At 45.0% G+C, this 24,247-nt stretch overlaps 3 protein-coding genes and 2 pseudogenes across 3 annotated transcripts; 3 read left to right on the top strand and 2 right to left on the bottom strand.

The window, feature by feature from the left end:
- Window positions 1–23: 23 nt before the first annotated feature.
- Window positions 24–1,519, bottom strand: LOC123467294 (tax1-binding protein 3 homolog). The gene is made up of 5 exons (XM_045167270.1): window positions 1,337–1,519; window positions 1,101–1,229; window positions 985–1,021; window positions 883–923; window positions 24–592 (listed from the first exon to the last, which is right to left on the bottom strand). The coding sequence occupies exons 1-5, from the start codon at window positions 1,382–1,384 to the stop codon at window positions 482–484; spliced, it is 366 nt and encodes a 121-aa protein (XP_045023205.1). The 5' UTR covers window positions 1,385–1,519; the 3' UTR covers window positions 24–481.
- A 21-nt stretch (window positions 1,520–1,540) lies between these two features.
- On the bottom strand, window positions 1,541–10,619 carry LOC123467279 (dedicator of cytokinesis protein 3-like). Its single transcript, XM_045167258.1, is given in 24 exon segments — window positions 1,541–2,445; window positions 2,448–2,546; window positions 2,549–2,579; window positions 2,582–3,806; window positions 3,874–4,467; window positions 4,569–4,768; window positions 4,838–5,000; window positions 5,262–5,347; window positions 5,424–5,591; window positions 5,676–5,819; window positions 5,902–6,180; window positions 6,260–6,694; window positions 6,762–7,014; window positions 7,106–7,206; window positions 7,283–7,473; window positions 7,587–7,773; window positions 7,775–7,896; window positions 7,970–8,132; window positions 8,691–8,805; window positions 8,951–9,083; window positions 9,153–9,468; window positions 9,614–9,695; window positions 9,817–9,976; window positions 10,616–10,619. Coding segments are annotated over 24 exon segments (5,517 nt in total). The 3' UTR covers window positions 1,541–2,179.
- Window positions 10,620–11,958: 1,339 nt separating this feature from the next.
- LOC123467295 lies at window positions 11,959–13,493 on the top strand (annotated as a pseudogene).
- Window positions 13,494–13,665: 172 nt separating this feature from the next.
- LOC123467278 (innexin inx3-like) lies at window positions 13,666–15,120 on the top strand. The gene is made up of 4 exons (XM_045167257.1): window positions 13,666–13,678; window positions 13,996–14,407; window positions 14,488–14,643; window positions 14,738–15,120. The coding sequence occupies exons 1-4, from the start codon at window positions 13,666–13,668 to the stop codon at window positions 14,925–14,927; spliced, it is 771 nt and encodes a 256-aa protein (XP_045023192.1). The 3' UTR covers window positions 14,928–15,120.
- A 1,108-nt stretch (window positions 15,121–16,228) lies between these two features.
- On the top strand, window positions 16,229–18,661 carry LOC123467296 (annotated as a pseudogene).
- The last annotated feature ends 5,586 nt before the right edge of the window (window positions 18,662–24,247 follow it).

Below are 24,247 nucleotides of genomic sequence, written 5' to 3'. Positions count from 1 at the left end.
TCGGTCAACACCAAACGATTTGGCTGGTTTCGTAAAGTTTTTATTTGAAAGCAAGTTTTACAGACAGAAAGATGACAAGTTCAATGATCGACTCCAGTCAGTCAGCAAAATAACGCACGCGATTCGTCCCTTCGCGAGAAAAACAAAAACCAAAAAAAAAAAAGGACAAAAAAACAAGAAAAAGCGAAAAAACGAAAAAAACCCATTCCACGAAAGGAGTACAATATCAATCTAAGGGAACTTTGGCACTGGAACGACACGATACAACGTATTGCGACTTTTTTTTTTCCTCCGATTTTGGAGCATGCGTTAGAAGATAAATGAGAAGAAAAGCGCGCTAACTAGAAATGAAAACCAGATAGTGAAAAAGCAAAATTGACGTCATTTGATGTACCAAAGGATTTTTCTTTTCCCCCACAAATAATATATAAATATCTATGTAAAGCTGATAATGGTCCACGTTTTCCAAACAGTCCGGCATTCAAGAATGTGTCACTCCTTTACGTGCCACTAGCATGTTCAAGACAGGATATTTCTTGATGTAGTCGACAGCCTTCTTGTGAGTGCACATGGTCAAATCGTACCCGTTACACTTTTAAACAGATAGATAGATAAATAAATAAATAAATAAATAAATAAATAATAATAATAATAAAATAAAATGAAATGAGGTCAAAAAAGAGCCAGACTGAAGAAATACACAGGATATAGCTATGCCAACTGGAGATGTGACTGGTAAAAACATATCTTCAATCTGGCATTTTTTTTTCCCATTTAAAGACAAGGTTATTTAGGTACAAATCAAGTTTTAGAACAGCTTATAAAAACTTAAGACATCAGCATTATTATTAACTTTGATATTAGACCAACAGAAATAAATACCTGCAATATTTTGTCATTCACCCGGAGACCAGCTTTTGCTGCTGTAGTTGTAAACAAAAATTAGCACTAGGTGTTGAAAAGAATTTAAAAAAAAGTTGGTACCTGGACTACTTTCTTGCACTTCAGTTACATAGATTCCCTAAAAGAAATGCAAAAACAAAACCAAAAACACTGAAAGCTTCCTAAATAGATAGGAACTGCTGGAATGAGCCACTCACATTATCCGAGTAGCTCTGAGGGCTCTTTCTGAAATCCTGGTCAATCCCTCCTCCAATTTTGAAGCCACATCTATGCACTTCTCTCCCTTCATGGTCCAAGACAGATTCCTTGTGTAGGGTGATGGGAATCTAAAAGAAATAAGAGTGTTCATATTTTTAGCTTTTATTTGTGTGGTAGCGACCTGTTAGGACTCATCAAGTGTGACAATGACGCATCAAGTAAGAAGATGGCTTACACTGAGGCACTCCATTGCCGTCCCCGCCTGGTGAAAAAAGGTAGACATTTGGTTACAAAATCCTAATTTACTCTTTTTCTGCAAGGAAAGTGGGTAAATGTCAAAATGACAATTCAGTATTTTTCCCTTTGAGGTCAGTCGAATGAGCTGTCAAACGATAAAATAGCCAATCATTGGCGATGTTGCCAAATCTCGCACAAGTTCAAGATTTGCTGTCATTGTTTATTTTAATTATTTAGCTACATTTCTAAATGCACATCTACATAAAATCTTTCTGATAATAAGCTGTTTAGGACACGTGAGTCGCAACTGGATCTCAAGTCACGATATAAATGAATCTCAACTTTGAACTGCATGAAATATCCGACTTTGTTGTCTATCGTTCATGCAGATTTGTCGAAATCCAATTCGCCACAATACAAGAAAAATACGCGAATGCTATTTGAGGAAACTCTTCAGTCGTTGACTCTGCAGATGTTCAAGTAACTGCCGAGAATATAGAAATGGAAGACTACACTCAGATATTGTGATATGTCAACACACAAGGACAGGAACTTACATTCTTCCTTAATAATACTCGATAGGGCATAATAATTAGACACAGCACTACGCACGTTGGAACCTAAAAAGGACGTAAGGTCCGATACGGAACGTCAAGGAATATATGATATGAGTATAGTCATTTTGAAAATAATGCTAATAACCTAAAGGTAAACACAAGATCTACACAACGCAGGAAATTTCTTCTTTGGATAGACGTCGGGGGGAGGGATGAATTGCGGCAGATTCCGTCCTGTTAACACCACGGCACGGTGCATCGACCTCATCCGGCCTGCTTACCATTTAAGCTGTTTCTACAGAGTAGAGTGATTCGTCAGGGGGTGGAAGGACTGGGAGAGGAGGCGGGGTTGATGCGGGAGGACTAGGGCTTTTATTGCTGCCATTGGACATCATCCGGCAGCCGGAAGCTGCCAACAAGCTACAGACTTCGTCGACCAGGCTGCCACTTCCACTTCCGAGATCCAGCGGATTTGAAAATGACGTGCTGTTGTTTATCGCTGGACGACCGTGCGGGGGTACTGGCGGGGAGCCGTCACCGGAAGGCCCAATGTTCCTGGTGTGGGCGACATCGGAGACGCCGTGTACCCAGATTTAGGAGGCAGAGGTGGGGCAGGAGGTGGCCGATGATGCCGCATCGTACCGGATTCCCCGCTTCTGGGGACATGACAAGTGACGACGGGATTCCTGGCTGGCCTTTTTTGGCACTCTCTTCGGATGGATGGGAGGCGGAGACGCAGAATCGCCGCCCATGAACGACTCGTCGAACGACGATTTCGACGATCTGGGAGGCAGAGGTGGCGCGATCTGACGGGGCGGAGTTCGGCTCAAAGTCGAATCGACAGTGTCGTGTACGTTCGGCGATGAATGGGTGTGGCGAGATTGCTGCGTGAGGCTAGTCGGAGGAAGTTTGCTGCTCAGCGGCGTCCTAGTTATCGTCAACGAATGGACGGGGTTATTGGAGGCCAAAGAATCGCGATCCGTACCGAAACCGGAATCTCGCAACGAAGCTGGACTGAAGAATATGTACTCATTGGCCCAGCGCGGAGATTTGGCTCGGCTAACAGTGGCGACGCTGCCGGCTGACCTCGGCGTCGTCGAATTCGTTGAATGAACAGGCTGAAGTGGCACAGACGCGGCCGTGTTGGCCGCTTGCAATTTCTCCAGGATTTCTGATGGCTTGCAATACAGATCTTCCTCGTCCTCGCTGCCCACTTCGCCGACTGTTAGATGGCCGTACAAACTGCTGCTGGAGCTTGAGGATCGATTGCTCGGCGGGCCGCCGCCAGCCATTAAAGATCGCTGCGCTCTAACTCGGTCGGAAGCCATCGACAATGACGCATTGAGCAACGCATTGCTGCTGTTTAACTTTGCGGGGCTGTACTCGATTCCGGCGTCGCTATCGGCTCGTCGGTGATGATGGCCCAAAGCTGCCGGCGTTTGACTGTTGGCGTAGCGGGCGCCCGTATCCGGTGAAGGAAACCCCCACTCTTTCAAACGCTGTTTCATTTGCGCTAAGCAATCGACCAGCCTCTTGTGGAGTGGCTGGACTTCCGGCGGTGCCAGTTTGCCGTGAAGGGTAAGACCTGCTTCGAGGATGCGCACCTGTTCGACGATACACTGGCGCAACTGGAGGACGTGTTCCAGATGGGTCGGATGGCTGACTAGGAAATCGGAATTGAAAAAAGCCTCTTGGTACTTGGCGATTCCGCCCATGACGCAGGCGTCGATCACGCCTTGAAGCCGCATGCTGAACGGGTTGATGTTGCGGCGGGGTTCAGCCGCGTGCAACGAGGCCAACTGCTGCAGTTCGCGATTGACCGACATGACGGTCTCGCACGCGTACTGAACCGGAGCGATTTCTTCGACGTGGCGATCGACCACTTGAAACCATCGCAAAATTCCCGGTAACCTAAGTCACAATTGAAACCAAAACAAAAATGATAGTCGACTGAAGAAGAAATCCAATATCGACTTACGGGTGCTCGCTGACGAGCCAAGTGCGTTCAATCCAAAGGCTCTTGAACTCGTTGTCTCGATCGACGGGTCCTTTATGGACGGGCCGGTCCAACTGAAAACGACGGACGTCGTTGACGCGGTAATAGCTGCGTATCTTCTCGTGAAACCCAACGAGTCCAGCGTCAAAGACGGGGTGATCCTCAGCCACGGGTTTCACGTTGCAGATCTGAATGTGCTGGCCCTCGGAGGTCAGAATGGCGTCACCTGGTGGCGTGTTCTTCGTCAATATGTGCGCAGTGGGGAACTCGGTCTGGAGTCTCTGAGTGAATGCACCAATGCGCTCGTATTCGAGGCCGCGATAGACGAACAGGCGATTTCGCAAGAAGAGCGGAAACCCTTGGCCGTAGAAGCCAACGCGAAAGTACTCGGGTTCGGGTCTCAGCTGCGTCAGGATGTGGTCGTAAAAACCTGCCTGCATCCGCAGGATGTGTGATAGCTTCCCATAGTCGTACAGCCGCGTTTCGTAGAAATCTGCCAGCTCTTTGCACAGTGGGATCCCTTTTTCCCAACATTTGCCGCGGTCGAAATACGCGATGCTTTTCATGTACAGTTGCCTAGACGAACGTCGAAAAACAAAATTTCATAAATCAATGTCTTTTTAATTTTTAGGGGGAGGGGGTGGCTTCAATTCAAAAGAAGAATCAAAGTTATATACTCTTTGCGTTGCCATTCCATTTGCGATGAGTGATGACCGTCGGCGGGCATCATCTGACTGGACCAGCCCATTTGGCTGGCGTGCAACTGGAGTGTAAGGGCCGCTTCGGTGTAATTGTCGGCAGACAAGTGGAGGTCGTGCAACTTGTAGATGTACCGCAGATACATGTCACGGCGATCAACCTCGTCTTTGTAGAAATTCTAAAAGAAATGCCAACAGTTAGCGAGAACAAGACAATCGTTGAACATTTGCTATCGCAATCATCTTGCCAATAGATTAAAGGTGCAGCTCATTCGTTTGTCCCGATTCTCTTCTCCTTCCATGACGTTGCGATAGTCCAGCAATCGTTCCAATAGCCGCGTAATGGAACCGATAAATGCCTTGCCGTGTTTCTGCCACGTCACGTCGCACGATTTGACCTTTTCCAGCAGTCTGTCATCAAGTCAATCAAAAGTTATTATCCGTGAACCTCAGTGCCGATCGGTTGTGCACACAAACCGTTTGGATTTGTGCCCATACCTACATCGAGCTCAACATTTCCCTTTCATTTGTTAAGAAGCGTTAAAGAAAAGATGATTTGTTAAGAAGCATTCATGAATAAGAATGGAAAATTCAATCGCACTAAACGGGCTGATTGGAGGTCGACCAACCCACAGAGAAAAAAATAAACAAATATGAAGAAGAAATACTTACATGGTATTGAAAAGTTCCTTGTAATTGTCGTCGCCCTTATTCTCTCCCACCAGGACGTCCAATTTATCAATCAGTTCTGATTCGACCTGTTCAACAAAAATACACACACAAAAACAAAGGGGGATGAAAAAAATGAGATGGTTTTCATCATTGTGAAGTCACCTGTTTGAAATTGCCGCGGTGTCGATGCTCGCAGTCGAGCATGTCGAAGAAAATGGGCAGAGTAGCCCGGCGTAAAGTCGGTTCTGGTACCAGGGTAACTTGCAGAAACGGGCCAACCATCGACGGTATAAAGTGAATCTTGTAATCACCGATAGCATTCCACATGGTCTGCACGAAGCGAAGCGAAAAGCGAAATCAAACAACAAGTGAGTTGGGACACTTTGAACCAACAAAATGGGGACGTTTTCTTACAAGGATTTGGAATCCCATTTGAACTCGCATATCACCGCCCTGAGCTCGGACCATTTTCAATCGTTGGCCGGCTGTACGCTTTTCCAGCTGCAAGCTGGGCTGCGTCAAAAACGAGACGGCCAGGTCAAAATAATTGCTCCACAGCTGCGTGAAACAAATGCCTCTCGTTAGCGCATTCAATGCAAAATTTCTCTTTAATATTTCGTCTTCAACCGTCCTGTGTTACCTGACTGTCAAACCATCCGCAATCGAGAAAATAGGCCACCAGCGGTTGCGTCATCTGATCCAAGGCTGAAAGCATGACCCGGTTGACAACGCAATGCATGGTCGACCATTCGAACGGGAAGACGTGCTCGCCTTGACGGGCCAGCGTCCGCAGCACAGCGAAAAGTTGCAACAGAAAATCCTTGAGCGGCTTGCGCTCCGATAATTCAGACCAGAGGCGATCGTAATGGCCCTGATCAAGCAGTTCCAACACGCTGAGCAAGCAAGCGACCAGTGGGCCCTAGCAATCGAAATGAAGAAAAGGAAAAGCCATGGTGAGAAAGGGAGAGCCATCATTCGAATCGTTTAAGAGCCGCTACCACATTGGAATCCGTTTTCTGCGCTGATTGCACGGCTTGGATGAGAACGGCCAACGTGGCTAAGGCGATTGTTTCCACGTCGCGGTACCAAACATTGTCCTCTGTCGTGTCGTCGGCCATGCTCATGTTTCGATAGAAGTTCATCATGTGGCCCAGCGTCTCCGTGCAAAACGACGTGACCAACGGCTGCGACAAATGGAGCCGCAGCTGGCGGCAGATTGTGGCCAGTAAAATGGCACGAGCGGCTGACGATTCCGTGAACAGTGGCCCTCTGACGGTGGTGAGAACGAGCTGCATCCTGGCTGTGGCTATCAGCGGATGGGGCTCTTTCGGAAGGCTGTCAATCAACGACGACAATAATTTGGCTGCCTCCGCTTGACTCAGAATTTGGCTCAGCTGTTCCACCACCGTGTAAATATTGCGCAGCAAGACAACCTTCAGCGAACAAAGGCCAAACGTAATCAAAACCATTCAAACTGGACGAAGAGGAGATGGAGCCTACTTGAGTATTGACAAGCCCGTCGCTGCAGAGCGAAGCGACTTTGTTGAAAGTGGCAAAGAGGGACTGAAGGAACTGGCGGAAATCGTCCTCTTTCTGATTTTCCAGCATGGCCCTTGCGTAGAGCCGGCGCGACTGGATGACCAATTTGAAGAGGATCTCAAAAGCGCGGAAGCACTGCTGAATGGGTTCGTGTTTGCAATCGCTGCTGGAATGAACGCGGTCGGTGCACTGCTGGACGCAACTCAGCAAACCCCTTGTCAATTTAAAATTGAAAGAAAAAATTAAAAAAACGGAATTTTTAGCCAATCATTGGCTTCATATTCAGAATGTTAGAGTCATTTTACTTGTAGGCCAAAGCGGCCGAAAAATGATCGGTAATGTAGGCATCCACCACCGACTTGAAATGCTGGAATTTACTGTCGTCCAGCAAACTCAGAATATTCACCTTTAACGAGTACAACATGAAAGATGAGTACTTAAAAAAATCAAAACATTGGAAAATAAGCTCATGATTAGATTACCAGAACTTCAAAGACCAAGCCCGAATGCGGGGTTGCATTTCCCTCGGCGTCGGAGAACATGACAAAGAGCGAATCCAGCACGTCCTGGAGAAACTTGACTAGCTCCTCCCCTCTCAAACGCATGACGAGGTTGAGCGTATCGGTAATGCGTTCCGGGTGAGATTTCCATTTGAGCAACGACAGCAAATTGGCTGCAAAAGGAAAACGCGTGAAAAATCATTAGTCCTTGCATTATAAATCTCGTTACGCCAGCACAAAAACACCCCCCAAAAAAAAAAGAAACTGTTCCAAATGGATTTGATACCGTTTTGAGTGAGTTTGGTGGAACAAAGGTAGAAAGCCACCGTGACCGACTCACGGCCGTTACGCTGAAACGACGCACAGGACGGCGACGATGAGGCGATGGATGACGTGGCCTGAACGGCGACCGACTGCACCTGCTTCGCCGAGTAGGGCAACTGCAGATAGGAGACGGACGGATCTTTCAAGCGGGGCAGAGTCTTCCACTTTGTAAACCAACAGTTGGTGTTGCCCATCCGGTAGGACGGTTCCATCGCGGTCCATCAACGGGATGAACGAGAAACCGATCAGTCTCTTCTCCGTCTTATCTTTGGCTAAACGAAACCAAACGAACGGAAAACGAAATGAAATCGATCGGAAATGGACGTGCCAACATCAACCACTTACTGCTGCAGTGCCGATACTCGAGCCGCAAATGGGCGCCGTAATACTTTTCGATGGACAACAAGACTTTAATCATTTCGTACCACACAGGGCCGTTCATGTGGTAGAGGACGACCGAATGGTGCTGGGTTACTCCGTCCACGTTCGACGCTCCGTACAAGCAGTTCTACGCCAAAGAGAAAACAATATTCAGACGGCGAAGGAAAATATCGATTCCACTTGATCAAGTGCGTTTCTTAGAGTTCGATCAAGTTATCCATTGTCTCGATATGGCTAACAGGTGTGATGAATGTAGCAAGTCTAACAAGAAAAAAGATGGCACGGCGATAATCAAGGCCACGTTTTGCATCGGGAGACAACGACGCCGGTCTGGACCGGTTAATATACGTATGCACGCATGGATTATTCATGCATTTTGCACCACGACACAAAGGAAGACAAAAAATATAACCAAACAATTTACAATAAAAAAGAAAATAAAATCAAATACATTGTTGATTAGCATCGGAAAAGCCGGTTTCACCCCCCCTTTTATTTCCCCTGACGCTGATCGTGGGAGAGAAAAGGGGGAACGTCGTGCGCTTGCGCCACATCAACGTCATTGAATAGGAAATGTTATTTTTTTTTTTTTTTAAAGTTCGTGCCATTGCATGTTAAATACTTGTCAGTGCATAGCGAATTCAAAAACAAACAAAATGTGCGACAAACGAATAAGAATTTGTACCTGGATGGGCCTGCCAAACTCGTCTAAAACTTGAACGGTGACCTCGACGTTTTTACTCGACGACTTTCCTCCACGTTCGAACTCGCCTCGTTCGATTACAAAGTACAAATCGTTCCTGTCGACAGGCAAGACGTCAAGAAAAATTAGATGATAAACAACACGGCCCGCAGCACACCAGACGCAAACAAAACAAGCAAGGCGAACAGTGCGCACGGCAAAACAAATTGCGCATGGACGCCGAAGAGTCTAATTAACCGCACCTGACGTCACCGGGCATGATGACGTCGGGAAAGCCCAGCTTCTGAGTCAAAGCTATGTTTTTCAACAGGTGGATGTACTCGTGACGCAAGGCGGCCAATTCGCCACGCAACAGTCGCAGGGAAACCACCACACCTACGTAGTGAGGCGGAAATGATTAGAAAAATCGCGAAAACAGAAAACAAAAAAAAACGAGCCAATCACCTTGAGAAATTTGTCCGGAAAGGAGGCTGAATTTACTGGTGGATTTCTTGGCTACCAATTCGTGTTGCCACAGACCGTAATCCTTCTCGTCGCTTTGATACAATTTCAGGGGATATTCACGCTCTTCTTCGTCTTCGGCGCCGAGGCCGTTGGCGTCGGCCAGCAACTCGGCCAGAGGCAAGACGGCGACGGCGTGAGGACGTCGGTACGTCTGATTGAGCGGTTTTTTCGACGACTCGGTGTAAAGCAGCCGGCCGAGTCGGACGACTTGGACCACCAGATATAAATCCTTTTTCAAATCGGCGCTGCCCAGTTCCTGAAATTAACGGCACGTCATAGACAAAGAACGAAACGTCAGACAGAGGAAGGAGAAGCAGAAGAAACGCAAAAGCTTTTAAAGCTATCGATATCGAATGCAAATTGGGATGATGGACGAAAAAGAAGCGCAGGTGCGGCCGTACCGTAAAGAGCGTGGCGCTGTTGTTGGCTTTGCCGATGTAGCTGGAGAATCCCTCTTTAAGAACCTTGACTAGAAACTTTTCGCTGCGAGCCAGACCAAAGAAAATGAATGTCAATTGTCAACTAGACGACCCAACGCCAAACGCTTAACACCCAAACACAAATAGACGACATCAATGAAAACAAACGGGTCTTAGGAGTTCACCTCACGTAGCGCGAATGTTGCATGTCGTACAGGACGAAATACACTTCGGCATCTTCGCCGAGCGAGCAGCCAAAGTGACGCATCGACAGGTACAAGTGATGAGTTGCCGGACGCGATTCCGCATTCTTGCCACCTCTGGCCGGCAGAGTGGAATTCACCACTACATCAAGTCCAGTGTTAAAACGAAAAAAATCAACAGCATTTTTTTTTAAATGTCATTGTAAACTTTGCCTACCGTAGCACTGCGGTTCTTTTCGGCACTGGTCACATGCTACAAGTGGAATATATATTTTCAAGAAAGGGCGAGCATTAATTGACGTTACTATTCAATGTTAACGAAACGTATAAGAAACTCAAACGTACCACGTTGTAGAGTTGATACACTCCAAGGGTTATCGGGTCCGACGATGCGTTCGTCGATCCGCGGCACCAAGTCGAGTCCGAGTTTCCTAAACAGAATTTACACACACACACACACAGAGACACACACACAAAAAAAAAAAAAAAACGTGTTAAATGAAGCCCTTTTTATTCTTTCCTCTCGTCTTCTAACAAAGCTTCGGTCGAAATGTAACTGGCATTGGCATGGAAAAAAAATATGTCGAACGAACGTAGACACGGCCAGAATGAGACGGGCAAATGTGACTTTATGGCATTGGAGACAAACTCTGGCCTTTATTTTTATTTTTATTTTTTCTTCGGATTTTACAATTTAACAAGCGCAGCATGGGGGCCCTGGAGCCGTAAAAATGGTGTTGGTCGTGTTGCTATGACCGTGCCTTTAAATTCAGTATTATACCCATTTCAATTTAAAATGCGCCAGACATACATAAAAAAAAATTTTTTTTTTTTCCTTCTTCTTCTTCTTCTTCTTCTTATAAAAAAAAAAACCGGTCGAACTTGTATCTTAGACGATAAAGAATACAGACACAGAGAAACCCAATGGCCAAATAGGGTGGCCGTCATCGACCGCTTTTACACGTTGGCCAAGACCGGTTTAAAATTATTTTTCATGTTGAGGGGGAAAAAAAAGGAGAAAAAAATAAATAAAAAAAAAAACGGCAATGTCAACTGGTTTTCCTTCTCTCTGAGAGAATGGTGAAGAGCTACAACATATTTAAATTAAGGTAGACAAAAAAAAAAAAAAAGACGAAAATTTAATAACAAATCTAGAAGCCGTAAAGACGGTGTCTCGTATCAAGAGTTCAAGACTACCGTTTGCAGTAGCCCGATGCCTGGTTGTCAACTTTCTTCTTCTTCTTAAACAATAAAAAAATAAATAAAAATATATCAAAGTAACAAAACAAAAACAAAAAAAAAGGGGGGAGGTTGAAAGTTTAGCTCCGCATTCCGTGACATACGACCCAAAAAAACTTGCCGCCATTTTTTTTTTTTTTTTTTCAAAAAGATTTTATTTATTTATTTTCATTTTTTTTGTTTTTTTCAAATATTTTGTTGCGATGGTATCGCAGGTTTCGAATCTCTTCTCGGTCGTCATCCGACACTTGCGTAACAGCGTGACAAAATGCAAGACAGGGTTTAAAAAGAATCCACCGACCAGATCTCGGCGCCGATATCTTTCAAAAGAAACATGGCAGCTGCTTAGCCATGCACACAACTCATAAACAGGAATTCATTTTATTATTATTATTATTTTATTTTATTTTATTTTATTTTTTTGTCGTTGTTGTTCCTTCGAGAAATGTGGGGTGGGCAGGAGCTCTACAACCAACAACAAAGAAAATGAAAGGTAAAAGAACTAAAAATACGTGCCAATAACAAAAACAAGTCGAGAGAAAGGAGAAAAAAACAACAACAAACGAACTGGAAAATGAGTAAGGTTAGTTAACTGATGAAGCAATGTGTTGGTTAAGAAAGAAAAAAAAAACCCCAAAGACATTGTGACATTTCCGGCCGTTGCACTACCCGATTTCACGTCCATAAAAGGAATTTGGCTCGCTGTCTTCCGCTCGGAATACACAAAAAGAGGCTGACGTGACGTCAATTGGGTGGCAGAAGAAAACCAAAGCGAGAAAAAGAAAGAATCGTGGGTTTTTTTCTTCCTTTTCCCGACCCAATCAAAGATAAATATACAACTCCGTCGCTTAGAGTCGAGGTTCAGTTGAATCAAAGACACACGCAGTTAGTTCCACCAACATGTCGGTGGTGGGCTTGTTGGCCGGTATCGGCGCTTTTTCAAAGTGCGTTACCTGCACGACAAGGCCGTCATAGACAACCCCGTGTTCCGTCTTCACTACCGTTTCACCAGCGCCTCTTCTTCGCCGCTTGCGTCCTCACCACGGCCTTCATTTCTTCGGCAATCCGATCAGCTGCATAACCGGAGAGCCGTTCTCAAGACCGGAAGCGCTCAACACCTACTGCTGGCTTCACAGCACGTTTACGCTGGCCAGCCAAGAAGGCCAACGCGTTGGAATAGAATTCGCTCATCCGGGAGTCGGTGCGGAGAAATCCGACAGCGAGCATCGCTACCACAACTACTACCAATGGGTGCCTTTCGTCCTGTTCCTGCAAGGCGTCCTCTTCTACCTTCCGCACTGGCTGTGGAAGATGAACGAAGGCGGCGCGTCAGAGACATGACCGGCGGCAGTCGAGGCACCAGCATCGGACAGGAAGGCGCCCGTCACGATCACTGCGCCGCCCTCTTCAGCTATTTGGGGCAGACGATGCGATATCATCGCAATCTAATCGCCGCCTACGTCACGTGCGAGCTGCTCAACTTCGCCAACGTGGTGGGAAACATTTACTTCATCAACCGGTTCCTCAACGGCGCTTTCCTAACCTACGGCACGCGAGTGGTCCAGCTGTCCGACGAGGACCAGGAGGATCGTGCCGATCCCATGGTCGAGGTCTTCCCGCGCATGACCAAATGCAATTTCCACATGTACGGCTCGTCGGGAACGATCCAGAAGATCGACGCCCTCTGTCTCCTTCCGCTCAACATCGCCAACGAAAAGATCTACATCTTCCCTCTGGTTCTGGCTCATTATCCTGTCAGTCATTACCGGTTTAGCCCTGATCTACAGGTTAGCCATGTTTATGTCACCGACGCTACGCCTCTTTCTCATCCGTCGCCTGGCATCGCCATCAAAGGTAAATTTCAATTGACTCAATCATTCAAACAAACAACTTCGTTTTATAGCTAAAAAAATGCAAATGAAAATAAAAAGCCCAAACTTCCACGGGACGATTCCAAATTTGTTTAAAGAAATGTTCGTATTATGGACAGGCCCTCTACAGAGACAGTCGTCTGGCGCGTCCCTGTCGGTGATTACTTTCCCTTCACATGCTCGGCAAGAACCTGGAAGGCTTCCTGTTCAACCGATTGATGGACGACCTGGCTAAGCACCTGACGAGTAACGCCAGTGAGGCGGAGGAACGACGACGTGGCCCGTTCACACGCCAGACGTCCAAATTGTCCGAGCTGATGTCATCGGTTGGAAAGCGCGCTTCTTTCAGGGCGGAACCGAAGGCAATCTACTTGCCAATGGAAGAATCCTCCATTACTAAATCGCAAAGCATTGATTGAGTCATTTATACTATTTTGATTTTCTTCTGTTTTTCTTTTTGTTATCGAAATCGCGGGTATTGTTCGAATTTTCTGTTCTTTTTCTGGCATTCAAAAATACACTTGGATTTCGGTTTGCTTTTAACGAAAAGTGGGATTCTTTCTGTTTTCTGTTTTTTTTTGTTTTTTGTCAGATTGATCTTTTTTCTTTACCCTCCCTGCCCTTCTTGTCTCAGCCCTGGGGTTCTCTACCTTTTTTGGGGAGGAAAGGTAATCAAAAGAGAAGAGAGAGAGAAAAAAAAAAAAATGTTTCTGTTTTCCACATGTCTGGAATGTGTGAGCTTGTCGCTTTTAGTCTCATTTCTTCCCCCAACAAAAACGATCGAGATCATTTCCTGGCTTCGAGTGCTGCCAGTGTCAACTTGCAACCAACCGGCCAAACGCTCAACATTTAACAGGTATAAAAACGAAGAGATAAAAACCGAATGAGAGACTTCTTCCCGCTTGTCAATCACGCGGTTCTGACGTTGAAACCAAACCGTTTCAGACATTTTTCTTTTTTTAATGAAAAGAAAAGGTTTTGTTTGTTTCTTTTCTGATTTTCCCTTTTTTCTTTTCTTTTCTTTTCCTTCTTCGAACTTGATTACTTTCAGTGACATGTCAGTCGCCCGCCTTTTTGAGTGTTTTTGCCACCTTGCTCAAAGTGACATTGTTGCAAGACAAACCGGTGGTTGACAACGCCATTTTCCGACTGCATTATCGATTCACGTGCGTCTTCTTCCTCGCTGCCAGCGTCCTGGTCACGGCCATCGACTTGTTCGGCAAACCCATCGATTGCATTGGCGACGTGTTTCCACAGAGGCGCGGTCTCAACACTTACTGCTGGATCCAGCACACGTTCACCGTCCCATTTGAGAGCCATCAAATTCATCCGTGCGTCGGGCCGCCATCGAGTGAGAAGCGCTACCACAGCTACTACCAATGGGTGCCGTTCGTCTTGTTCTTCCAGGGCCTGCTTTTTTACCTACCGCACTGGATCTGGAAGCAGCACGAGAGAACGGCATCGTCGGCCAGTTGACGGAAGGCAGGCGCGGGTTCGATTTGAAAGGTCGAGATGCAACGCTTTGGCGACCTCTGCTGTCAAGTTACCTCAACGAAACGATGGGGACGCACGGCTACTTGGGCGTGGCCTACGTCACTTGCGAGCTCTTTAATTTGGTCAACGCTATCGGCAACATCTACTTGATCGACCTGTTCCTCGGTGGCTACTTCTTCGATTACGGATGGCAGATTCTTCAACGGCAAAGCCTCGACCAAGAGGAACGACGCGATCACATGATTGAAATTTTCCCGCGCGTCACCAAATGCACGTTGACACTTACGGATCGTCGGAAGCGTGCAGCGACACGACGCTCTCTGCATCCTACCCGTCAACGTGCTCAACGAGAAGATTTACATTTTCGCTTGGTTCTGGCTGGTCTTCCTGGCCGTCGTTTCCCCTTTTCGCCCTGCTCTACCGCTTGCTTGTCATGACGTCGCCCGCCGTCCGCCATCTTGTTTTCAAACGAATCGGTTCGACCACTAGCGATCCGCAATCGATGGCCATCCTGAGTCGACGGCTTGCCTATCCCGATTGTTATTTGGTCTTCCTGCTGGGCAAGAATTTGCAAGATGTGGCGTATCGTGATTTGTTGGACGATTTGGCCCATCACCTCGATCATTCCCATCTCAATTGTTAAATGTTTTAAGAGTTCTTAAATCAAATGCTTTCGACTACTGTTTAGCTCATTTTTGTTTTAGTAATACGTGGTAATACGGTAGCCGATCGGGCATTCTATTAAAGAGATTTCGGTGGGCCCACCTTGACCAGAAGTAAAAGGCCTCGTTATTGGGAGTCGTTTTTTTTATTTTTATTATTATTACATTGGGACGCAACAATTGGAAGGAGAAGAAGGGAGGGGGGTAAAATGCCTCTGACACAAGAATTGAGATTTCAAAAGCCAATAAAAAGAGGCCATTGAAGATGCCGCGGATGAATAATGAGTCTGACTCTTCTTGGCCTTGGTCGACCAGCAGCGCCATACGAAATGAGATAGACAACTCGATTTTCTCTGCATCACCCCCTCCTCCCATACGCCCATTCTCTCTCCCCCTTTTTTTTTTGTTCCATCTTTTCCATTTTACTTTTGCTGAACTGTTCTAAAATTTCATTCCAAAAAGAAAAGAAAAGAAAAAAAAGAGCACTAGAAAAAAAAAACAAAAAATGAAAACACGAAGGGGGAAAAGAAATGAAATAAAGTAACTGGCACTAAGGGATAATCCATCACATGACCTCACAAGGGGGCAGCGGCAACTTCACAAAACCCCCTCTAACCACAGACCGAAAATATTTAGAAATATATCGTCTAGTACCAATTGTGCGTTTCTCTATTGGGCCATCTTTTGTGCATGTTGAAGGAAACAAATGAACGTCGGCGAATGATACGCATGTTTCGCTTGTAAGATACTTCATAGCTTCAAAAGAAACAAAACAAAAAGACACACACGCCACCATTCAATGGACCAGTAAAAAGACACTCATCAAACAACGGTAAGCAAGCACACACACATATACTAATAAACATGCAATTTGTGTGTGTGTGTGTGTGTGTGTGTGTATGTCAGAATGTAGTAACTATAGCTCCATGTTCTTTGTGCGTGTGTGTGTGTGTGTTGCAAGTGGAAAGAGACAGAAAGAGATTTCTAAGCGAGGAAACCTGTTTTGGTCTCGCTGGTTGGTGTGTCCAGGGGGGTCGGCTATATAACAAGGCCCTAGCTGACGGGACTGGCTCTCCTGCGAGTCGAGAGCTCCAAACCGACCACAGGTGTTTGTGTTGTGTGCGTTGTTCTCGAGTGAATTTCAGTTGTGCTTTTCTCTGCTGTCGACTCGCAGTGTCTTATCAACCAGTGTCTGTTGTGGTACAACTCGACTGGCAAAAGAAACTCTTCGTTAGTTTCCTCGGATCATCTGACATTTTCTTAGGTAAAAACGCACAAAGAAAACTAGCTAAAGTCAAAACAGAAACAAAGTACACAAACAAATTGGCCAGCGTGTGAGGCATATTTCTTTTTTCTTTTTTGCTCGTAAAGACCACACCTGGTGTCTTTTGTTAGTCGTATCTTTTCACGGCAGGTGATCTCTTCCTCCAAGTCGTTATTACCAACGGGCAATAACTCCCAACGTGTTCTCTATGGGCGCGTAACCCAATGATCAAGTCATTCATTCTTCCAATCTTTTTATCTTTTTTTTCTTTTGCTTGTTGAAAAAGGGCGAAAATAACCAAACTTTTTTGTTTTTCTTGTTTAATTTTTGTTTTTTTCTTCTCGGAAAGATAAAAAAGAAACGAAAATTTAGTTGTAGAATCAACGTCGTTGTAACGTTTTTCGATAACAAGCTGCAATTGATCTGCGACTACTGAAGTAGTTGTGCGTTACAAAAATATCCTAAGGCTATTGGGAAAGCATTTGAGATATTTTAGGGGAGAAATCGAAGGAGGGCGATAGGAAAAAAAAAAAACGAAATAATAATAAAAAAAAGCCAAACATGGCAGAGGGACAAAACATTCCAAAAAGACCTCGTGCAACTGCGGATGCCGATCACGTCCCGACTCTTTCCTTCTTTCTGTCGTTCAACACGACGACCGATTTTCACTGTCTTTCGATAGCCGAATAGGCCACGATCATGTCACACGCTGACGCATTTAAAAGTGTTCCGATCGGCTCACGCTACAAAACTTAAACTTAAGCAAAAAAAAACAAAAAAAAAAAAACAAAGTTGAACACAAAGCTCACAAGACATGCCCGGACAGGTATGCAGCTTAGCCTGCAGCCACGTTACACAAAAGGCAAACCGGCTATGCCGCATTCTTGGCCTCCAGTGTGTCTGTGTGCACTTGCAGATGATGCCTTCAACAACAATAACAAAAGAGAAAAAGAGATTGCTGATGTCTCGCTTGTTGCACATGCCCCATCCGTGTCGACATCGTTAACCAGTGAATGATTGTGTGTTCCATGTTGTTCACGATGAATCGCTTGTTTTCGATTGCAGGACTGGGATCGAGTGCAACAGGACGACCATGACGCTAATCGGATTATTGGGCAGCTTTGCCGGATTTGCGCGTGTGCGATACCTGCACGACAAGGCCGACATCGATAACGCCATCTTCCGTCTTCACTACCGTTTCACCAGCGCCTTCTTCTTCGCCGCCTGCGTCATCATCACGGCCTTTGACCTGATCGGCAGTCCGATCGACTGCATCACGGACGACGCCATTTCTCGACCCGAGGTCATCAACACTTACTGCTGGATTCAGCACACGTTCACCCCGCCCGCCTGTCGAAACTGGCCGGCGGTAAAGTGGTGGAATATCCGCAGGCCTTTCAGGGTGTCGGACCGGCCTACGAGGGCCAGGGCGAGCGCCGCATCCACAGCTACTACCAATGGGTGCCGTTCGTCCTGTTCTTGCAGGGCATCTTGTTCTATCTGCCGCACTGGATCTGGAAGCAGTGCGAAGACGGCCAAGTGCGAAACATGACGGACGGAAGTCGCGGCCTGTTGCTGGTTGGTGGCCGAAGACCGCAAGATGCGCTCTTCGGCCCTGTCTGACTATCTGCAGGAGACGCTGCACACGCGCGGCCGTTTGGCTCTCGCCCATCAGCCTGCGAGGTGCTCAACTTCGTCAACGTCGTCGGCAACATCTTCTTCATCGACAAGTTCCTCAACGGCGCATTCTCGACTACGGCACTCGCGTCATCCAATACTCGAACATGGACCAAGAGGATCGCGACGACGTGCTCATCGAAGCTCTTCCGCGCATGACCAAGTGCACGTTCCATCGTTACGGCCGTCCGGCTCCATCCAGACTCACGACGCCCTTTGCGTCCTGGCCTGAAACATTTTCAACGAGAAAATCTACATTTTCCTGTGGTTCTGGCTCATTCTGCTCTCCGTTCTGTCCGCCCTCGCGCTCGCCTATCGCTTGGTCATCGTCGTTTCGCCCATTGCCCGCCTCTTTTTGTTATGCGGCGCGTCTCTTCGCCGTCGATCGATTCGGCCGAAACGGTCATCCGGACGTGTCCCGTTCGGCGACTATTTCCTCATCCACATGCTCGGCAAAAATTTGAAGGTTTCCTCTTCAACGGTCTCATCGACGATTGGTTCATCGCTTCACGGCCGGTAACGATGCCGGCAAAATTAATTCGTCCGCCGGCCTGGAAACAGCGCCCATTCTAAACGCCCGATACGGAAGCCCCCAAGGAACGATGATTTATCCGTTTTAAGAGACGAACCCACATTATTTTTTTTTTTTTCTCTGTGTGTTTGTATGTGAATGTGGTAAGGGGGGGAGCTCTCATCTTTGTTGTTCAATTTCGTGAAAGATTTTTTTTTGGGGGTTTTATTTACATGAGCCAGCAAGATTCACTGTGATAGTGCCACTGAGTTGTGTCCAAAATGTGTGTAGTTTTTTGTTGTTTCTATTTTTAATCCCTTTCTATTTTGTATTTTTTGTTTTTACACTTAACTTTGGCATTCTTTTTTGTTGTTTTACTTTAATTCGATGTATTCCTTTTCCTGCAAGTGTACTTGAACAGCCAGTGCCACCAAGAGACACCCCATAAATTTCTTTATTTCGCCAATGCTACACATTGCAGGAACGAGGTTTGGTTTTTTAAAAAAAAAAAAAAAGATGTAAATAACGAAATGAACAAATAAAAAAAAAAAGTAATAAAAAAAAAAAAATTGAATTTAGCTGTTGAAAATTTCTTGAAAAGGGTCAACCGCAAAAAGGGTTTGATAATCCAATGACTTCCAGTCTGATGTGCTCCAATACGAGCCGATCGTAAATGGAAAGGTGTCACCTTTTCGACACGGTTACCATTTTAAAATTTTTATTATTTTTTTTTTTTGTTTAAGCTCCAGGATGATGACCTTTTAGAGTTTTTCTTTTTCTTTTTTCTAAACCCTGAAATGCCAGTTTCGTAAGTTCGTTTCACCAAAAACACTAGGAGGAGTTGGAAAGGAGACCGGTTTCTTCTCTCTCACCTCGGATGAGGGAATAGAAAGCCCAGCGACCCACACACAGACACACGAAAAAATCGGGGGAATTTTTGAAAAGACGTTCGACAAATGGCCAACGTTTGATGGCCATTGCAACAAGTGATGGCCACGCACGAAAACCGGATCCTTCTTGCATCACTTAATGCACACAAAGATGAAACCGAATCATATTTTTGTATACGTCTATATAGAATGTGGGTACCAGCAAAAAAACAAAACCCACAGATGGCAATCATTTTTGAAGCTTGGCTCTTTTCAAAAAAAAAAAAAATAAATAAAAATAACATATACTAAGAAAGAAAAAAAGTGTACACACAGCTTTGAAAGAAACTGCCAAGATAATTGACAGGGTAGCGGTCCCTTAACTGGCTGGCCTAACGTCTGAACGCGCACGCCCATAAGGACCTCAACTCGGAAGAATAAAAATAAAACCCACACAGTTTCATCAATGTCCGACATACTCTTGTTGTTGAAAAATAAATCGGGAAAGAAACAGGAAAAAAACAAAATAAAAATTGACGTGACGTACCTGTTGCCAGAGTCAATATGAGATGTGATGCGTAGCCGCAAATCGCGGAGATGATCCAGCGTGAAGGTGCCGGTCATCAGCTGAAGACGCCAGTCCATCAGGTTCAAATGGCCGATCGGAGCATCGTGCATTGCCTCTCTGACGTCTCTGCATAACAGTCAAATAACATCGCCCGTTAGAATGGAGAAAAGAGGCTCACACGAGATCATTATGCAAATCAAAACGAGAAAAAAAAAAAAAGAAAAAAAAAGAAAAACATGGGAGCGCCTTTCATCTCTTTCCCTTTAAATAAAAAATGCCAAGCAGATAGCAAAAGAGAGGCTGTCTATCTATACACAGTCCGGGCTTCTTCCCGTTTCATTTTCCCACGCCCTCGCCCGACACCCGACGGGGCCGGCGTGTTCTCCCACCTCCCATTTCCATTCCGAACATCCGAGATGAGCGCCGATATCAAAGGTAAAAGAATTATTTATAATAACGAGCGTCGTTCATCTTCAGCCAAGGAATTTCTGCCCCCTGGTTTGGACAATACGGACGGATCGATCAACGCGGAATCAATCAATGACCGAAGAAAAAAATAAAATAAAATAAAATAAATTTTTTTTTATCAGACGATTCCATCCATCACCTGTAATCTCAAGAGAGGGGAAAGAAAAGAAATCAAATAAAAACCTTTTCCCGGATTGCAGCAGCAGCAGCAGCAGCAATTGAATTGTACGATGCAAAAAGACGCCAGTATTTGATGCCTTGCGGTTTCAGATGTTCCGGAAGCCCCGTGAACTATTTTTTGTTTTCTTTTCTTTCGCCCCATTTGAAATCAATCAAAAAGAACAACGACTAATCCATCAACTGGTATATGTTGGGCGTGGTGGCAACGTTTGCGTATGCCCTACTACTAGAAACATGTGTACCGCAGCCATGAAACGCCCAATCGAAAACGTTCGACCGACTCACAAACGACATCCATCTCTCACCAAAATATTTACTCTCGAATAACTTAAACAACAACCTCCGGATGTTGGACTAGAATAAAGAAAGATCAACCCCCCATATCCTGCCGAAAATAGGGAAGAAGAAAACAAACCAAAACAAACTTAATAGAAGGTAAAAAAAAAAAAAAATTAAAAATAATGTTTTTTTTTTTTTCCAAATTGTTGAGGGGGATGACGTTGCACATGTCGTCCAAACAGAGGGGAAATAAAGGGCCTATAGCGTTATGATATAGTCCAAGTCCTTGACCCTAGTGGGCGGCGGCGGCATAGCAGAGACGCTGTCTGTGTTACCTGTGTGTGTGTGTGTGTGTGTGACCGAGTTAGGGGGGAAGTGGAAAAAGGAGAAACATCTCCCCCACCCCTCTCAGTCTCTCTCTCTCTCTCTCTCTTATTTTTTCTCTTCATTTTCTAGCTCTATTTCTATTTGGCTTGAGGTCTCAAAAAGTTTGTTGTGAAACAAATACGACAAAGACTACGGAAATACAGGTTTTCTTTTTTCTTTCCACGTTGTAAATCAACTACGTGATCGATAACGTCCGCAATTCAGCAGAAGCTCCTGATGCTGGGCCAGTGGTCTGAAAGGCCCTCTGACCCTCCAACCAACTGGTCAGCAGGAGCAGCACAAGAGCGGACGATGGCCAACCGGGGCTGATTGTGTCGGTAGCTATCCCGCTGTGAAACATCAGTCCGAAAGGAGGGCTGTCGGTGGGAACTTTTTTTCTTTTTTTCTTCTAGGTATAATATACTGTACACACACACACACACTGCCTGCCTTTCAGCCTTTGGCTTGATTTTTTTTTCTTTCTTTCTCTCTGTCCGGAAATAAGAAAAAAAAAAACAATTTTCAGGTATTTTGGGGAATAATGGGAGAGCTAACCAGTGCGCGAGCGTTGCTTACAGTGCTTACGCACGCAAGCAATCACCAGAAGATATACGATCTGCTACTACTTGTTGTTGTTGCTGCTGCTTGGAAAACGAAAGATGATGCCGTTCATGCGTCCCATCAACACTGTGACACGAAAGCGCCGGCAAATTTTCCCCCCGGAAATCCGAACACACAAAAAAAGAGCGAGGAGATATAAATACAATAAAGAAAGAAAGGTAAATAAATAAATGTGAAAACATCAGGGCACAAACGGTCACAAGGGCACAGACGCGATGACCCGATTTGGTCATTCTCTCTGCTTCTCTTCGATCGTTTTCCGACATCTCTTTGGCCTTTGAGTCGCAAGTGCAGGAGCAGCTGCTGGGCTCCCATCAAAGAGATTCTAATGTCCTTCTTCTGTGTTTTTTTCCTTTTTCTTTTCTTTCCCTCCTTTTACCATTTTCTTTGTAAAGTTAACCCGTCGCCTCGCTAAGAGAGGGAGAAAATTTCAAAAAAAATAAAGAGCCTAGTCTTGTGGCATGACAAGACTCTAGAACGGGGTGGATCTGATTTGCGGGCCACGCTGAGACTCTCTCTCTCTCTTTCCCAGTAAATTTATCTTTTTTTTTTTTTTTTTTTTAATTTTACTTTTAAATGTGTGTGTGTTTTTTTTAAATTTAAAATCCCAGGTCACGAGGGAAGAAGAGCGCCTCCGCCACAAGAACCGCCTTTAAAATCCGTTGAGTTTAGTACTCGGAAGGCGAGCGAGAAAGAAGCGGATGGCTCATTAGGACGCAAACTAAAACTGAGATTGTTATCAACGAAATGATACAATTCAATTACCTAACTATCAGATGGGTATTTAAAAAAGAAAAAGAAAAAGAAAGACGGCAAGAGAAGACAAAACAAACAAAACAAAACAAAGAGAGTTTGGAGTATGCGTCTGGTAACGGAACTACAGCGATGGCACAATAAACGACTACCCGTATCGCACTGGCGGGCCCATTTCGTTTCTTTCTTCTGCATTGTCTGAAAGAGACAGATTTTTTTTTTTTTTTTTTTTTTTTTTGCGGTCTTTCTTTTTGGTTTTGGTTTTTTTTTTTTTGACTGATGCAAGGAGAATCCTCCAACAAAACGAGAGGAATTGAATGTCATTTTCCCCTAAAGCAGGCGGCTTGTTTAACAATTCTTCTTGGTCTATGCGAAGCGGGTACCGTATAAGTTTCGAGCAGGGGAAGAGATGAAAAAAAAAAACAAAAAACAAAAACAAAACCAAATAAAACAAAAAAGTCAAAATGACTTGATGTGTTTTGTTTTGTTTCGAGAGAGTAAATTCTGGCGCTGGCTGTTAAATGACCCTGTTTGCCTGATTCAAATAACTTTTGATTCGAAGAAAACAAAGAAGAAGAAGAAGAAGAAGAAGAAGAAAAAAATAAAAGAGGATAGAAGAAAATGGGATCGGACGACAAAACATTCCAGAACTAGTAGGGAAGAGAGCATTATTTCGCTCCGGGCCGTCAAGCTTTCGCTCCGATATCTGCCACCGTTGACACAAGTCATTTGTCTCATCCGTACGAGCTCCAGCCATCAGGTGGCTTCACTTTGTCTCCTTCGGCTCTGTCTACTTCTGCCTCTGCCTTTCGCCTCTCGCTCTTTCTTTGTCTGGAACAGTTACACAACGTAGCAATAACCATCGTCTGAAGACGTTTCAACATTTCTCTTAGGCTACGCCATTTCGTGTTTTAACTTTAATTTCGGGGGAAACTTAGAAACTTCCATCAACAGATATGCACAAACAAGTGGTTCAATTTTACTTTGACATTCATTCCGCTGCGTAAACGCTCAAGTAATAATGAAATAGAATGCCCCCTCAACAAAAAAAAAATAAAAATAAAATAAAAAAAAAAGGTGGAAAGGCAGAAATTTCCGAATTGTGCACGTGTTCACCGTTTTCCACAGGTCTTTATCGACATTAGAAATAGTTTTTTTTCTTGTGTGTACAAAGGTGCGTAGCGAACAGCCATCTAACGGTAGAAAATGAAACCAAATGGACACTCACCACGAACGATCGGTTCCAGATAACGCCCCATTCTCGCAACACGTTAGTTGGCTTCTTCGACTACTGGATCGTCGTAATGCCAACACCTGAGCGGAGAAAAATCATTAAGTAAGAATTCGGGAAAAACAAATAACAACAACAAAAGAACCCCCCCCCAAAAAAAAAACAAAAAAAACACGTAATCCCATGCAGCTCAATCTAATTTGTACACAGAAATAAACTCAAGATTAAAAAAGAGAAAACCCATAAAGGGTGACGGTAGACTTGTAACAGCTGCATACCTTTCCTGATCAGATGAAGCTCACTTGAACGTAGGAACACGGGAAAATTCCCTGTAAAATAACGCCAGAAACAAGATCATAA

This window comes from Daphnia magna, unplaced genomic scaffold (genome assembly GCF_020631705.1).
Source record: "Daphnia magna isolate NIES unplaced genomic scaffold, ASM2063170v1.1 Dm_contigs170, whole genome shotgun sequence".
NCBI lineage: Eukaryota > Metazoa > Arthropoda > Branchiopoda > Diplostraca > Daphniidae > Daphnia > Daphnia magna.
The sequence above is the reverse complement of the archived record's forward strand: the minus strand, read 5'-3'. Positions and strand labels throughout refer to the sequence as shown.

Excerpts from the sequence above, each read along its gene's own strand:
- LOC123467278 (XM_045167257.1), top strand. Across the intron at positions 14,408-14,487 it reads CAGCACGAGAGAACGGCATC|TTACCTCAACGAAACGATGG; the intron begins GTCGGCCAGTTG and ends TCTGCTGTCAAG. Across the intron at positions 14,644-14,737 it reads GGATGGCAGATTCTTCAACG|CGTGCAGCGACACGACGCTC; the intron begins GCAAAGCCTCGA and ends GATCGTCGGAAG.
- LOC123467294 (XM_045167270.1), bottom strand. The coding sequence starts at position 1,384 with ATGTCTACCTTTTTTCACCAGGCGGGGACGGCAATGGAGTGCCTCAGT. Across the intron at positions 924-984 it reads AGTGCAAGAAAGTAGTCCAG|CAGCAAAAGCTGGTCTCCGG; the intron begins GTACCAACTTTT and ends TTACAACTACAG. Across the intron at positions 593-882 it reads TGAATGACAAAATATTGCAG|TGTAACGGGTACGATTTGAC; the intron begins GTATTTATTTCT and ends TCTGTTTAAAAG.